The 17,450-nt window shown below is 43.0% G+C and overlaps 1 protein-coding gene and 1 pseudogene across 1 annotated transcript in view; one reads left to right on the top strand and one right to left on the bottom strand.

The window, feature by feature from the left end:
* Positions 1-209: 209 nt before the first annotated feature.
* The window catches only part of KSR2 (kinase suppressor of ras 2), a 332,915-nt gene continuing 315,674 nt past the window's right edge, over positions 210-17,450 (top strand). Inside the window, exon 1 of the mRNA XM_039868258.1 lies at positions 210-573. Coding sequence (XP_039724192.1) covers positions 388-573 — 186 coding nt within the window. The 5' untranslated portion in view covers positions 210-387. The remainder of the gene's footprint in view (positions 574-17,450) is intronic.
* LOC120606921 (uncharacterized) lies at positions 16,589-16,707 on the bottom strand (annotated as a pseudogene).

Below are 17,450 nucleotides of genomic sequence, written 5' to 3'. Positions count from 1 at the left end.
CTTCTTCTCCGCCTCTCCCCCTCTTGCCTCCCCCCGCTCCTATTTTTCCTCCTCCTCCCTAAGTGTACAGACAGCATCACATCACCTGGTTTGCTTCTGAGAAACAGCATCTCTCCTTTTCAGGGACCAGAGACTCAGAGAGAGGAGACATTCTAATGGAGTCGGCTTGATACCCCAAAATAAAATAATAAATTTTGGCTCTCGTCCCCTCCTCCCACCCCACCCCCCTCAACCCTGTGTGAGATGTTGGGTTTCTTCTTCATGAGACATTGTTGAGAAGTCGCAGTGGTTGGGAGGCATGTAGGGGTAGACTACCTCTACCCCCCACCCCCCTTTTTTCTCTCTGGGAGGAGGAGGAGGAGGGGAAGGGGGCTTGCAGAGCAAGCGATGGATGAGGAAAACATGACGAAAAGCGAGGAGCAGCAGCCTCTGAGTTTGCAAAAAGCCTTACAGCAGTGTGAGTTGGTCCAAAACATGATAGACCTGAGTATCTCCAACCTGGAAGGGCTTAGGACCAAATGTGCCACCTCCAACGACCTCACACAGAAAGAAATCCGGACCCTGGAGTGCAGAGTGTTGGCTTGCAGGGGTGGCGGAGGAGTGGGGATTGGGGGGACGCCAGGCCCTTGCTGCCCTCCCCTTTCTCACCATCCCCTTTTCTTTGTGGTCTGTGGGGATTGGTGGTAGGAAATTGTGAGACAGAGGGGTACCGGAGAACCTTTTTGATGCGGCTTTCTGTGATTTATCTCCTTGCAGAGCCCGCACTGGATGTCCCTTTACTGTACTGCTGTCTACGCTTGGCTGGGTGGTGGTAGTAGTAGTAGTAATTGTTGTTCTTTATTTCTTATTATTCTTGCGGCTGTTATCATTCGCTCCCCCTCCGAGGAGCGAGTTCTCGCTCTTTTCCGCTTGTGGATTTGTTTATATGCCACGGGGGCTTGTGTGCTGGGTAAGACATTAAGGCGCTGCAGAGAACCCACGTGATCTTGCGCATTCTGCAGGTGGTCAAAAGGTGGTTTTTGCTAGCAGGATGGGGTTGCCTATTAATATAGACCTCTTCTCTCGGCCTCCTTGCCAGCTCTTTGCTCCTTGGATTTTGTGTGTTGTGTGTGTGTGTGTGTGTGTGTGTGTGTTCAGTGATATGCATGTCAGGAGGCAAGATGCATTAAAAAAATCCTCACTGACTTACCCCTTTCCAATCACATCATTTTGATGCAGGGAGCTGTTGCAGGCCTAAAACGTGGAAAAAAGGTTTAAGAACATATGCCTGGATCAGCGCACACAAGTGGTGTGGGAAAATACTCTTGAATCTCTGGTGGGACAGCAAACCAGGTGATGCGATGCTGTCTGTACGCTTCAGGAGCAGGAGGAGAGAAAAAGGAGGAGGGGAAGGAATGGGGTCGGAGGAGGAGTTATCTTTGGCGTGTTGTAACATTCTCTCCAACAGAACTTGAGGGGGAGTTTGAAGCAGTTTTGTGGGGGGGGCGGGGTGGATGCAAAGTTACTCAGAAAGAAGATGGCAGAAATTAATTCGTTCCAGAGGCCGTTTTGTCAAAGGAGGAAGGTTTCAAAGAGCCGTGGAATATGCCTGGTGTGTCCTCACAATCATCGGGCATCTGCGTCGTTTCAAACATCTGAGGGGTTCCACTCACTCCCGTCCCTCAAACGGGCCCAGCGGACACATGGCTCGATTAAATTTGGGAACTCCCATTAGCTGGCAGTTGTCGAGGGTGATGGCACTGGGGTGGCAGCAAAGGAAAGAGAATATTCCTGTGGCGGAGTGGGCATGTGCGGTGCTGGCAGGTTCTCTGTTTCCAGCCGGTGAGTTTTCAAGGCCTGCGCTGGGCAGTTCTTACTGAGTCTTAGCCCTCCTGCCCCGGCTCTGGCCTAGATGAGCACCTCTCTCTCTCTGATTCACTCTTCAAGTCATTTGCTTCTTCCTCCATGGTTTTAGATTTGGCTGGGTATCAGCAGGCAGGAAGGTCCTCGGTTTGAAAGTGGAGTTAGTGTGTGTTGAATATGCCGTTTGCTCCCCTAGAATACATGTCCCTGTGCACCTGTCATCTGGGAAAGTGATCTTTGGAGATGAAATAAGATGAATGTTGAGGAGTATCAGAGGAGTGGAAATTCCGTTGGGGGGCACAGGTATTTTCTCTCTCGGAGCTTTGGGAGAACTGGCTAGGCTGAGACACTGCTGCTGGATAAAAAAAGTGTGGGATGCCCAGACCCAGCCTGCTGTCTGGCTGAGCAGTGCTCACGATGAGATTCTGTTCAGAACTGCATGTGGTAAATAAATAGCCCAAAGAGCCACCTGTGATCTTTTCTGTTCCTCCGAGCCAGGAGTCCCAAATGCTAGTTTGTGCATCATTATGTAAGTTTCTCTAGTTTTCTTTTCTTATGTTTGACATGCCCCATCTGATAATTCCCCGGACAATGGTGATTGTCACAGTGGGCCCTGGATTTTCTGCATGGTGGTTTTCTTTTTAAACTGGGGGATGAAGGCATCGATTGCTATGGTGGGAGGTTACAGTTATTGGGACTGCATCTGTTTGTTAGTTTTCCTAGTCCCAATATGCCTCAGCATGCCAACCACTTTATGCGTATTGCCCAAGGCAGGGTCTTGAGCAATATGCCAGTTTAGGCTTCCCAGGCATCTAGGGCTAGAGTGAGGACACTGAGGAGGGGCTGGTGACTCCAAGTCCTCACATAGGCTTTGAATCCACAAGGTTTTGTATTTTTTCATCCTAACAGTTGTCAAATTTTGCATATCAAAACCACCTGGGGAGCTTGTTAAAAATGCACATTCTGAACCTCTGACCCCAGAGAATCTAATTCAGTTGAGATTGAAGAGCGGCCCAGGAATCTGCATTAATAAACGGTCCAGATGTTTCTGATACGTGTTTTCCTATTGACATTTCGAGAAATCCTAATCTATTAGGAGATGGATGTCATATCTCAGCTATTTCCTTGTGACAAATTCTTGCTCCAAAAAATTAAAGTATTATATTGAACAGACCATCCCTGAGAACCTTGATAATAAGCAAAATTTACTAACATGCATATACCCCTGTAGAAACAAAAATATACAACAGGTATTTAGCTTTCAAGAAGCATACCTCGTGGTTAAGGAGACAAGGCTAATAACATATATGGAAACTAATGATAAAGTCCAAACGTAAATAATATGGGGAAAAGCAGTGGGTCCATTAGGATTGTGTTCAGCTGCATGAAATGGAAAATCCAACCACAGTGGTTAAGCAAAGAACGGTTTCTTTTTCTCATGTAACAAGAAGTCTGGAGGTATGTGGCTTGCTTGAGTCGGCTCCGTAAATTGATAATCCCAGGGCTGGTGTCTTTGCAAATTCTCCCGGTTGCAAGATGGCCCCTGAAGCTTGAGCCGTCACACCAAGGTTCAAGCAGGAAAAAGGGGAACCGGGTGAGTGCGAAGGTATAGCGGGTTCATATCTTTCTTTGGTTCTCTCAAGACACCTGCTCCTTCCTACCGCACGGGTAATGTTTAATTATGCCTTCTTGGCCAGAATGGGCCAAAGGGCTAGTCCCGCTCCAAGGCTGGGACGTGGACAAGTGGGAGCACTATTGTGATGGGTTTGGTGGGTCGTGTTGACCTGTTGCCACTGTGTACATAATCATGGTGCGGCTGGCATGGAAGAGGGCTTGAAGGGCCGTTGGGTGGATAGCCAGCACGCTGGCCACAGGATGTTCTAGGGAGAGACTCTGGCGGAGAGCAAAGATCATGAGCTGTGGCATTAGACTGATGTCATTTTGAATTCTGGTTTTTCTACTTACTTTATCTTGGTCTAGAGATTTAAATTTTCTGACCCATGGTTTAACTTTTGGCAAAAGGGCAATGGTAGAATAACATGACCCACCTCAGAGGTGGTCGTGAGGATGAAAAAAGACGACGTTTTCAAGGGTCTAGTGCTGACTCTAGCAGAGTGCCTGCAGGTGCTAAATAAATGATAGCTACGATGTCGGTGATTAGCATCACATGGTGTGGAATAGATGGCATGGAAGGAAACAGCTCGGATCAGGGGGAGAGAAGAAAGAACTCGAGCAGCGTTTCCGAAGAACGTTCTGTGGATCCCTATTTCTGTGGAATGTTAGTATTTTCCATTCTTTCAACAAATGCTGAAATCCAGGCACTGTATCGGATGCTGGTGGTCAACAAGTGTTCTGTGGACAGAATGAATTCCGTCCTTAATATGTTTGGAATAGCTGAGTTAAGCAAAGGGAAACAGGCATCTTTACTGCAGGACTTCTCAGAGCCTTTAATATACCATATTCGTATATGGTGACTCCAAGAGAGGGTAGAGTCCACAATGTTTCCTTTTCCCAAGGATATCCCTGGGGATTGATGTTCCATAGAATACACCTGGGGAAACATGGCAGAGCAGTTAGGGAAGTAAGTGGTCCTGGTTGGGGACCTGGGGACTCTGAGTGGAGAGAAGAGGGTTTAGGTTGCAGCAGGTGGCTCGCTGGACAAGAACAGCAAACCAGATGAAGGCATTTTCATGCCTTCGTGGGCACCTCAGGGACCAGTTGGCTCAGAATGGAGAGTACCTGATATAATGGCATAAGAAATGAATTTAGGTTGCTAATGCCTGGGATCTGACTTAGGACTGAGGAGTCAGATCACCAAAGTTTCTTACGTTTGAGGGAGGAGTTAGAAGTCTTTGAAGGTTTGGGAGTGAGTACAGTTTAAAAAAAGATGTTTAAGGGTTAGTGTGACGGCAGCCTGCAGCAGGGGCCACCAAATTTTTTCCGTAAAAGTACAGATAGTAAATGGTCTGGCTTTGTGGGCCATATGGTTTCCATCACGAGCGTTGAGCTCTGCTTTCGCAGCATGCGGCAGCCATGGACAAATACATAAACAAACATTTTCCAATAAAACTTTATTTATGGACCCTGGAATTCAAAATGATATAATTTTCACATGTTACAAAATATTATTTTTTTATTGATTTTTTTTTTTTTGACATTTAAAATTTCTTAGGTTTAGGGCTTTACAAAAACAAGTGGTGGTCAGACTTGGCCCATCGGCAATAGCTTGCAGATCCCTGGTCTATAGGGTGGATAGGACAGGAAAGACCCTGGAGACACAGAGATCCTTTGAAAGGTGAACAAGTGACTCTAGGACTGGTGGGTGCCAGCCAAGAGCAGGTTGTTCAGAGCTGGACCCTATTTTATTTAAATTAGACGGGGAGGGAAATATGAAGGGTAGGGTCGGGGGCGGGGAGGTAAGTACAGAATCTCCTTACACAGCAAGGGCACTGTAGCCATGCACATATCAATTATTTGCCCTTCATATGTTCCGTCTCCGTTATTGACTGTGGCGTAACAAACCATCCCTAGACTTAATTATGTTTGAGAAAATTGGACTTCAGACAGCACCTTGTTATTTTCTATGCTTCTGTGCGTTGGGGCTGGCTGGGTGGTAGTTCTGCTGGTCTTGCCTGCACGCCCTCCTGTGACCACATTCAGCTGGTAGGTGGGCTGGTGACCGAGACAGCTGAGCTTCGCTCTCCATGTGGCCCCTCCAGTGGGATAGCCTGGGTTTCTTACATCTCTAGTGTTCTCAAGTGGACAAGAGCAAAAGCTGCAGCAAGGTGTCTTAAGATTTGGAGGTCACACAACATCAAAGTTGTGGCCGTGTTTAATTTACAACAGGTGTAAATTTTAGCGATCACTCACTGGGTACTCACTAGTTTTAGTGAGTACCGGAAACACAGTGGTGAACAAGGCAGGTGTGGCCCCTGGTCTTGTAGTGCTTGCATTCACGTGTGAATGTCAGGGTGGGGTGGGGGCAGATAGACAATAAACAGGTGGACAGAGAATGCCAGTGTATTAACTAGGAAAGGCTATAACACATCCCTACCTGTGTAACGACTCTAATATAGTAGAGGTCTTTTTCTTGCTTACGAAACCATTTAAGGTGAGTATTATTGGGTGAGCCATTCTCTCATACTGCAGGTCCCTTCCATTCTGCAGCTGTTTTCATCCAGAAAGGGGAGAAAATGTGGAGAAGGCAAAGCCCTTTACAAGCCTCATGCCCTTAGTAGCTCCGCTCGCATTCTGCTGGCTAGAAGTTAGTCACTGCGAGGAAGACTGGGCAGGTGAGCCCAGGAAGAAGAGAAAACAATTTGCCGAATAGCTAGGAGTCTCTCCCGCAGCCAGTGATAAGCTACTGTAACAGTTATCTGTTGACACAGCTAGCTAACCCCAAAATGTGGTAGTTTAAAAACAACTCTCATTTATTTGCTCATGAGTCTGCAATTTGGGCTGCACCCAGCTGGCCAGTTCTGCCAATTTTGCCTGGGTCACTCATGTGATCGTGGTCATCTGGTGACTTCGCTGGGGCTGGATGGTTCCAAGGTGGCCTTCTTCACATGGCTGGTGGTCGGCTGGGCCACCTCAGTTCCCTTTCACATGCTTCTCCAACAGGACAATCCAGATTTCTTACATGGTGGCAGCGGCAGTGTTTAAGCATGGCAAGTGCCAGTCCGCAGCCTCTCTTTAGCCTCTTCCTGAACCTTTGCTCATGTCCCATTGACCAAAGCAGGTTACATGAATGAGCCCAATCGCTGTGGAAGTTGCTATCCAAGGGTATGGATTCCAGCAGGTGTGAGTCAGGACATAAGAGAGTAAAACCAAGAACAAGGGAAAGAGAGAAAGGCATGGGATCATCAGCAAGGCCCCCCTTGAGGAGGTTTTGCTGACTTGAGGGAGCAAACCATGAACTATCTGGGGACGGTACCAGGCAGCGGGATCAGCGGGTACAAATGACTTGGGTGGGAATGTGCTTGGTATGTTGTTAGAACAGCAAGGGGACCACTGTGGTTGGAGTGGAGTGAGTAGGTGGGGAAGTGATGAGGGACACAGTGGGAGACAGAAGCAGGTCCTAGAGGCCTTGCCTACGGTCCTCAGGTTGTGTTCTCACCGTGAACATGGAGGCGGGGACTTATTTATGTTTTTAAAAGATCCTCGTGATTGCTGCAGGAAAGAGACTGTCGGGGAGGCGGGTAAGGCTGGAAGCAGGCAGACAACTTGGGAGGGTAGTGTGGAAGTCAGAGCCAGGAATGACTGTTCTTTGGGCCAGTGTGATTGTCGCAGGCATGGGGCGACTGGCTGGATTCAGAAGGTCAGGTGCGTGGGAGGTGCTCATGAGTCGGATGTGGGGGCAGGGTGAAGGAAAAGAAAGAATTGAGGATTATTCTTAGGTGTTTGGCCTAAGAACTGAGTGAATGAATGGTGGTGCCATTGTTCGAAATGTGAAGACCGGGGGTGGAATAGGTTGAGATTGACAGTCAAGTCCTGTTCGACATGTTATATTTGTCAGGTAGACAACTGGGTCTGTGAGCCTGGAGCTCCGAGGAAGGAACATCTTTTCATATTACGAAATATTTTTAATAGCTGCATGATGTTACATGGATGTACCGAATCTATTTAACTAAAATTCTATCATCAGATGTTTGTTTATAATTTTCCGTTATTATAAATAGCGCTGTAGTAAGCATCCTAGTGGTAATCCTTGCCTTTAATTCCTAGAAGTGGAATTGCTAGATCCATAGATATGCACAGTTTCAGGACTTTTAATAGGTTTTGCCAGATTGGCCTTCACCGGCAGTATGGGAAAGGGCCCATTCTCCAGTATCCTCAGCATAGGTTTATGCTTTCTTTTCTTTTCTTTTTTTTTCTTTTTTTTTTTTGGTTGCCCGTGTTTTGATGACCAAGAGCTCAGCATTAAAGAGGCAGTTATGTCAGGTTAGCATCTCATCTCTCCTGTTTCTAGTTGGAAGGACCTGGGAACCTTCAGCAACAGGAGTACTTATTTTATTTTATTTTATTTTTTTAAACAAATTGGCCAGTCTGTGAAGACCTAGTCCCTTCCTTCTGCCTTGTTCTCATAAAAATACGGGTGGGAGGCGGTCTCACAATTTCGAGTATGGTGGCAAAGTTATTTCTGAAGGGTTTACTGACCCTGTGGGTTTTTTAGTGGGTTCTACTAGAGAACTTGTTACTCTTCTTCCAACAATTGGCACAAAACTGGAGAATCTTCCTCCTCCAGGGAGTCATTTTCTGGGCTCCCCACCACCGTGCCCCAGCTGTTGAGATCTGGCCTTCCTCCTTGCCCGCAGTGTGCTGCCCTGGGGCTGGGGAACGAGGAGGTGTTCAGCTGAGGGAGGCGAGAGACTCATGGCATTGAGACGGAGGATGGAGAAGATGAGGGATGGCAAGGGAAGAGGGACTCGAATGAGATGAGAAAGTCAAAGCGTAGAATGATTTTTTTTTCCCCAGCAGAGTTTCTGTGGCCCTCGGAATGTCTTTCCAGTGGGTACTGGCCACAGCTGCGGTGGTTCCTGTTTTACAAGTGAGTTTATTGAGGTTTAGAGTCGCCGATTTGACCCAAACTGCAAATTAAGGCAGCCACGGATACAGGAAGAGGTTTACTGCTCTACTGTGGATTCTCCGAAGGTGTAATGGCCTGGAAGAGAAGAAAGGAAGGGGAGAGCAAAGGGAGGGCGAAGGGGGACCCCAGACGATAGCGGTGATGTGATTAGAGGCGATGGCTGTAGGATTAAGGAGAATGGTAATGGTGGAGTACTCTGTTGCTCACATGCTTTCATTGGTGACTGTGACAGATGACAGCTATTGCATAGAAATACAGGACTGATGGAGACAAGGTAGGGCATCCACAGAGACAAGGAAGGATGAGAAAAGGAAAAGCAGACATTTTAGATCTGAGCGGTCCAGTGTGCTGGCCACTTGCCACATTGGCCATTGACCATTTGAAATGTGCTGTTAGTGTAACATACACACCAGCTCCCGAACTCTTAGTATGAGGAAAAGAATAGAAACTATCTGAATATTATTTTTTTATATTGACATGTTGAAATCATGCTATTTTGGACGATTGGGCTAAATAAACTATGTTAAAATAAATTTTACTTGTATCTTATTACTTTTTTTTTTTCCTGAGGCCACTAGAAAGTCTTAAACTACATAGATGGCTCACTGTATATTTCAATCAGACAGTGCCACTTTTGAGCATTAAGGCGATTTCTCTGTTTCGCTGTAACAGAAATCTCGTTTTGATAAAGATGGAAAGGCTGGGCCCCCTGGAGTTACTAGGCAGCCATGGATTAAAGCAGTGGATGCATCCCAAAGACAGATGCCTACAACTTCTCTAGACCGGTAGAAAAGTGAGATGGAGACTCGGAAAAAGTAATTTTGAGCCCCTGGAAGTTTTGAGTGGGTGCTTGAAACAGTATAGCCAAATAGTTAGGAGGGCTCGGTCTTACTTCAGTAACCTCGGATAAATGAATTCTCCTTTCTGAGCCTCAGTTTCCTGGCTTGTAAAACTGGATCATTTTACCCCCAGTTGTTATGCTGTTTAAATGGAACCATGCATTAAAGAAGTGAGCAGAGTTCTGGGCACATGGCAAATGCTTAACGATGGTTTCCTTTAGTATTTTCCATCATCATCCCCCCTGTTCCGGCATTTCAGCCCTGTGTGGTTAGCATGTTTTAGCCATTCCGAGAGGTGCCATCCTCGAGTGTATCATTCATTTATTCAATGACCATTAACTGAATCCCCAGTGTTCAAGAGACCGGGGACTAACATAGCCAGGAGTGAGAAGAAGAAACCCAAAGAAGCCTTCTGTGGGATAATGGCACACCTGCTGGGCTGCAGGTGACATAAGTGAACAAGATTCTGATATCAAGTCTTGAATCTTTGAATTCGCCCACAGATGACTCACTTTCCATCAGTGCCTGGCAGGCTTTAGTCTTTAAACCATGTGCTCATCACAGCTCTAAGTTGGATAACAAAGTACAGTCATGTGCCACCTAACGAGGGGGATACAGTCTGAGAAAGGCGGTGTAGGCAGTTTCGTCATTGTGTGAACATCGCAGAGTACACTCACATGAACCTAGATGCTACAGCCTGCTACACACCCAGGGAAAGGGTATGGAGTAGCCTACTGCTCCTGGGCTGCAAGCTTGGACAGCATGTTGCCGTACTGAATATTGTAGGCAATTACAACACAATGGTATTTGTGTATCTAAACATATATGAACATAGAAAAAGTACTGGGGAAATAGGGTCGGTGCACCTGCATAGGGCACTTAGTATGAATGGAGCTCGCGGGACTGGAAGTTGCTCTGGGTGAGTCGGTGAGTGAGTTGGGGAGTGAACGTGAAGGCCTAGGACATGACCGTCTACGACTGTAGGCTTTCTACACACTGTCCACTTAGGCTACACTACGTGTATAAAACAACACGAAATTAAATAAAGCCCAAGAGAAAATAATACAGTCAAGAGATGCAGTAAGCACCAGATGTATGAGGCTGCTGCCGGTGTAACACGGCATACTGTTTCGCGGCAAATGTTTTTTTTTTTTAATAAGTAGAAAAATTGCTCTAAAATAACAGTAAAAAAGCATAGTGTAGTAAATACGTAAACCAGTAACATAGTCGTTTATTACCGTTATCGAGTATATATCCTGTACCTCATCGTACGTGCTGTATACTTTTATGTGACGGGCAGTGCTGTAGGCTCATTTGCACGAGCATCGCCACAAGCACCTGAGTAGTGTCTTGCTTTACACCATTGCCGTGGCTATGATGTCACTAGGTCATAGGAATTTCTCAGCTCCATTATCCTCTGATGGGACCACCTCCATATGTGCCATCTGCCAGTGACTGATAAGTCGTCGTGTGGCGCCTGACTACCAGTTATGGGGTTGGGACTTATAACTCCTGAACTTGTCTTAAGTTTTATGTGGAGAAGAGTCAGAAGCTGAGACATCCAAGTGCTTGAAAAGGTGGGAGGAGAGATTACCTAGGTCTGCCTCTTGTCCAGTGTCCAGCTTTGGCCTGGTGATTTGGGGTGAGCACTACCTCACGAGGCAGCCTTTTTTTTTTTTAATCCTTTTTTGTTGTTGTTGTGGTAAGATATAAATAATATAAAATTTACCCTTCGTAACCATTTTTAAATGTAAAATTCAGGGGCATCGAGTACATTCAAAATGTCACGCAACCATTACCCTTATCTATCTCCAGAACTTTTTCATCACCCACAACGGAAATTCTGTACCCGTTAAATAATAACTCCCCATTCCCCCTCCCTCAGCTGCTGGTGACCTCTATTCTATTTTCTGTGTCTATGAATTTGACTATTCGAGGTATCTCACATAAATGGAATCATGTAATACTTGTCTTTTCGTGTCTGGCTTATTTCACTTAGCATAATGTTTCTGATATTCATCCATGTTGTAGAATGCATTAGCCCTCCCTTCCTTTTCATGACAGAGTAATATTCCATTGTATGAATAGACCACATTTTATTTTTTCAATCATCTCTTGATGGACACTTGGGTTGTTTTGCCTTTGTGAATAATGCTGCTATGAACACTAATGCACAATTATTTGTTTAAGTCCCGGCTTTTATTTCTTTGGCATATATACCTAGGAGTGGAATTGCTGGGTCATATGGTAGTTCCATTTTTAATTTTTGAGGAACCGCCATGCTGTTTTCCACAACAGCTGTGCCATTTTTACGTTTCTCCCAGCCATGTACCAGGCTTCCACTTTCTCCACATCCTGGCCAACACTTGCTATTTTACATTATTATTATTATTATTATTATTATTATTATTATTATTATTTTGTTATAGCCATCCCGTGGCTTTGACTCTTATTTCCTTAGTGAATAGTTATGTTAAGCATTGCTTCGTGTGCTTATTGGACATTCGTGTATCTTCTCTGGGGAAATGTCTATTCAAGTCCTTTCGCAAGGCAGTCTTTTGATTTGGATGAGTTATAGTGGTTAGAATGATCCTTCTCTCGAGCTGGATCTGTTCCTTGACGACTTCTATCCTTTGGCTCTGCCCTCTGGAGATGAGAACGAGGCCAGTCCTTCCTCTCGGCTGACGGAGTAGTCTCAAGAGGAGTCCGCATCTAGATCCGGAACCTTCCACATAGAGACAAGAGGTAGCCATGCCCACAGACTCCTGACAAGTCTCTGACCCAAACTTGCAGCCACCCTCTCCCTGCTCTCTCTTGTGTGAGTTTTATTCTTACAGAATTCTGGAATCTGGGGTTGTTGTCAATGGTGAATTTCCCCTTGCCTGTGCACCTCCTGTACCCAGAGTATCACGTCAGTCAGAAGACGTGAATGTTCTATGTGTGCCCATCTACAAGGGCACTGGGATGGTGTTTGGGCAGAGTCGGGTGGCCTGGACTCCAGCAATGAGGCAAATAGGTATAAAAAAGATTCATCAAGAGGACATACAAGGGCTTTGTATTCATTAGTTAGAAGGCAGATCAAGTTTAGATGCCACTTTTTGTATTTTTTTCCTTGGAGAGACCGTGCTTTGTGATAAACCCAAAAAGCAATATTATCCCTTTAATTTGTTGCTGTATTCTTTTAACATGTTGCTGGATTTGATTACTATTTGGTTGAAGATTTTGGTGTCTCTGTTCATGAGGGTTCTTGGTCTGTGGTTTCCTTTTCTATATCGTCTTTGTTTAGTTTCAGTATCAAAGTGATAGTGGCCTCATAAAATGAGTTGTTTCCTCCACTTCTTTCTTCTGGAAGAGATTGTGTAGAATTGGTGTTCTTTCATCTTTAAATGCTGGTGTAATTCACCAGTGAAACTATCTGAACCTAGAGATTTTCTTTTTTATTCAGGAGATTTTTAACTAAAAATTAAATGAATTTATTCCTGGGTGAATTTCGATAGTTCCTGGCTTTCAAGGAATTGGTACATTTTATCTAAGTTGTTGAATTTACATGTATAGAGTTGCTGGTGGTATTCTATTATTATCCTTTTTGTGTCTGTGGGGTCTATAGTGATGTTCTCTCTTTCATTCCTGATTTTGGTAAGGTGAGTTTTTAACTCTTACTGTTTGTCAGTCTGGCTAGAGATTTACTAATTTTATTAATCTTTTAAAATAACTAGTTTTTGGCTTTATTTTTTCTATTTTTTTAAGTAGAAAAATTTTATTGATTTTTAAAGTAGAATCAATTTTATTGATTTTTGTTCTTATTATTTCCTTCTGCTTGTTCTAGGTTTATTTATCATTCCTTTTCTATTTTCTTGAAGTGGATGCCTAGATTGTTGATTTGAGACTGTTCTTTTTTTTCTAATATAAATATTTATTGCCATAAATTTCTCTTGAAGGACTATTTTAACTCCATCCCATAAATTTTGATATTTTATATTTTCATTTCTCTTTAGTTCACAATATTTTCTAATTTCTTTTGAGGCTTTCCCTTCAATGCATGTATTCTTTAGAAGCGTATTTAATTTGCAAGTATTGTGGATATTTTCTGTTATCTTTTTGTTATTGATGTCTACTTTAATTCAATTATGGTCAATGAACATATTTTATATGGTTTCAATTCTCTTAAAATGTTTAAAGTTCACCTTATGACCCAGAATATGTTCTCTTTTGGTGGATGTTAACATGTGCATCTGAAAAGAATGTGTACTCTGCTGTCGATGAGTAAAGTGTTGTATAAATGTCAATTCAATACAGTTGGTTGACATTATTTAGATTATATCCTTGCTGATTTTCTCTCAGGTTGTTTAATTGATTACACAGAAGGGAATGTCCATACCTCCTACTATAATTGTGGATTTGCCCATTTCTGCCTGCAGTTCCATTCACTTTTGCTTTATTTATTTTGAGCTGCTTCGGTAAGTGTATACATATTTGAGATGGTTGTTTTCTTAGTGAACTGACCCTTTATCATTATGTAAAGTTATTGTTTATCACCGGTAATTTTCCTTGCTCTGAAAACTACTTTCTCTGATAGTAATGTAGCCATCCCAGCTTCTATTTTTTTTTTAGGTTTTAAAAAATTCAGATAAAATTCACATTACGTAAAATTCACCATTTTAACTATTTTAAAGCATACAATTAAATGGATTTTAGTATATGCTTACCGTTGTACGACCATCGCCCCTAATTCCAGAATATTTCCATGACCACACACACACACACACACACACACACCCCAAAAACCAAAAACCAAAAAAACAACAAAACAAAACAAAACCTTGTATCTGTTAGCAGTCAATTCCATTTCCCTGCTCTCCATCCCTGGCAACCACTAATCTATTTTCTGTTGCTATGGTTTTACCTATTCTGGATATTTCATATAAATGAAATCATACAATATGCGGCCTTTTATGTCTGGCCCTTTTCACTTGATATAATGTCTTCAAGGTTCATTTATGTTGTAGCATAAAATTCCCATTTATGGCTGAATAAAATTTCATTGTATGGATACACAGACTCATTTTGTTTATCCATCCATGAGTGGACATGTGCGTTGTTTTCACCTTGTGGCTCTTGTGATAGTGCTGCCGTGAATGTTTGCTAAGAAGGTGGGGACCCCTTGGGAGAAAACTGTTTTCCCTATGCCCAAAATTAAAAAAAAAATCCCCAGTTTCAGGCTAGTGCACAGTTAGAAACTCAGGAATCAAAAATTCCTTCCATACCTTTTGGGGTTGCACACGGTGGTCTATGTGACAATTTCCTGGGGCTCTTGCAGTTGCTTGCTTGGCAGTTCTGGTCCTATATGCCAGGTTGTGAATCATTCACATGGACTTCAGAAATGGAAGTCATTAAATAAAATAGTAATTTTAAAGACATTTCTAGACATTGAAGCAAAGCGTATTCACTACAGGAAAAATAGAATATGTTTAATCAAAAAGCAAAACGAACACACTTTTAATCCCACCACCCACAGATCAGCGTTGTTAACGCCTCGTTATAGTCTTACAGGCTTTCGCTCATGCCTACGTGTATTTTTATGTGACTTTTAAGAATAACTATATTATATATATTTTGTAGTCTCCACTTTTCCTCTTAAAAGTTGACTTAAGACATGAATATCTTTCCCTGCCAAACCATTTTTAATAGCATTTAATGATTGCTAATATTCTTGCGTAAAGATATAGCATAACTGAGTTGACCTGACCTCGTTGGTGAGTTAGATTATTTCTGATTTCTTTTGCTCTTGTAAACACAACTTAATGACTACTTTCGAAATGAAGTTTTTGTAAAACATTCTTATTTGTTTCCTTAAGAAATATACTGAGAAGTGGAATTACTTCATGCTCATAAAGATTTTTCTCAACTATGGGTCGATGGTCCTTTAGAAAGAGTGTACCCATTTTTAATCCTCTTAGATTTTACAAGAGTAGTTTGTGGCTTTGCGTCTTCAGGAGAGAGAACTGTGAGAGGTAAATGTTTCCAATAAATCTGTGACAAAAAAAAAATATAAATTCACTTTACTATATCTGTGAATCAACTTGTGATGAGGTAAGAAACTTGAGGGATGCATAGTTTTAAAAAACGCACATTTCAGTTGAAATAGTTAGAATCATGTTAATGACATGGAAGCCTAATTTAAGATGAAATTTTTCTGAAATGACATCAGAAATGGATCTGAATTTTGTAAATGAAGCTGTTTGATTTCCAGGGATCACACAGCCAGTTGTTTTCTGGGACCAAGCAGGAAACCCACAGAAGAGAAATAGGCCAGAAGTGGGATACTTGGGAGGTGTCTGTGCTAGGGCCATGGTGAACTGGAGGTCATATGTCACATCTGTAAGATGTCAGTGTTGCCAATGGAGAGGAAGTATTTGGGCCTACTATGGTCACATATTTCTATTTCCCAATGGAACCCAGAAATCAAAACTATAAATAAAAAGCAGACATTGCCGTATTGTTATGTGATCAAGAGCATCACCATTCTCCCCTTTAATTCGAATGTGTGTATATGTTTAAACAGTGTTGGGCGGGGAAAAGGAAGGCACAGGTAATTAACGCTACGGAAAGAATTTGTGAATGCCAACCAATGGTTTGAAGATCGCTGTTTCAGATTTTTTCCCCCCAATCCTACTCATCTATGGATTGAAAAAATTAAGGAGAAAATGGAGTAACCAATTGTTGATTTTATAATGTTTGCTTATTGGGTGGTTCTTCTCAGTCTCCAAAGTAAGAGATGTGACTGGGATCAGACAGTGACACACACACACACACACACACACACACACACACACACACTTCAAACCTATGTAAAAGTATGGAGAATAACATAGTGGACCCTTATGTACCATCACACAAATTCAACAGTGATCAAATTATGGCCAGTAAGCCCCCTCCCCCATTCTCTCTAGATTGTTTCAGAGCATTTCCTAAAACCTTATAATATTTAATCCTCAAATATTTCAAGATGTATTTCTAACAAATACTTAGTATTCTGTTTTAAGTATAACCAGATTACTGTTATCATACCAATCATTTCTTAAATATTTACCAACAATTCCTTAGATATTTAGATATCACACCACTAATTCCTTAGGTATTACATGTAAATAACAAATCAATCAACTTTGCCTTAGCTATACTGGCATTACTTAAAACTTTCTTTCTTTATCTCTCTATCTCTCTTTATCTCTTTTATTTTTTTAGGCGAGGCAACCCTTAGTTGACCTCACAGATTGCAAGGGCTTTGTCAGTTTACAACCCCTTATTTTTTTATTTTTTATGCCTACAGCACCTGGTCTTCCTAAGTGATCTCCCATCTAAGTACTAACCAGGCTGAACCCTGCTTAGCTCCTGAGATCAGACGAGATCGGGCTTGTTCAGGGTAGTATGGCCGTAGACTTAAAACATTCTTGAAAACTGTCTTCAGGGTCACTTTACAAGAAATTAAGTCTCTTTATTTTTTCTTGACCCCAAATGGTAGCCTTATGGCCATTCGACAATGGCCAATGACTTTGTCCATTTAAAATGTATAAAAAGTCAAGACCACTTTCAATGTACAAGATGTGTTGCCATTGACGATGATCATGACAGTGTTCTGGGCATGGTGCCTGGAAGGAAACTCAAAGAGAAGCATCAGAGCTTTGGTATCAGGAAACCTGGGAATGTTGGAAATCATCAGCCATTTCCAACATCTATGCCAAAAAGGGGACCTGGTTGGTTCGTGTCAGGATGCCCTCACGCACTCATTCATTCCACTTTGTGTTAAATGCATTATACTGGAATGAAGTCTCGCCCACATGGTCCTACAACATACAAATACATATGTAGCACATCAGGCAGTGTGTTAGGTCCTGGGACACAGAATACATTGCTCACGAATTTAGTGATGTGACGTTAGAACTAAGACCTGAAGGACAGTGGCGTTAACTAGAGATGAGGGAGGGCTGTTCCTCGCAGAGGGACGGTATGTGCAAAAGCCTGGAGATAGGAGACCGCGTGGGGCATGGAGGAACGGAGTGAAGTCCAACGTGGCTGGAGTACAGAGTGTTTCCGGCCCATTTGAAGGCGATAGGACAGCACTTTTTCCTTTCTCTAAACTGGTTTCCTTTGCATCTTTTTCCTGCCTCATCTGCCCATTATAG

Source organism: Pteropus medius, unplaced genomic scaffold, assembly GCF_902729225.1.
Source record: "Pteropus medius unplaced genomic scaffold, Ma_sr-lr_union100, whole genome shotgun sequence".
Lineage (NCBI taxonomy): Eukaryota > Metazoa > Chordata > Mammalia > Chiroptera > Pteropodidae > Pteropus > Pteropus medius.
Note: the sequence above shows the minus strand (reverse complement) of the source record. Positions and strands in the feature narration are given on the sequence as shown.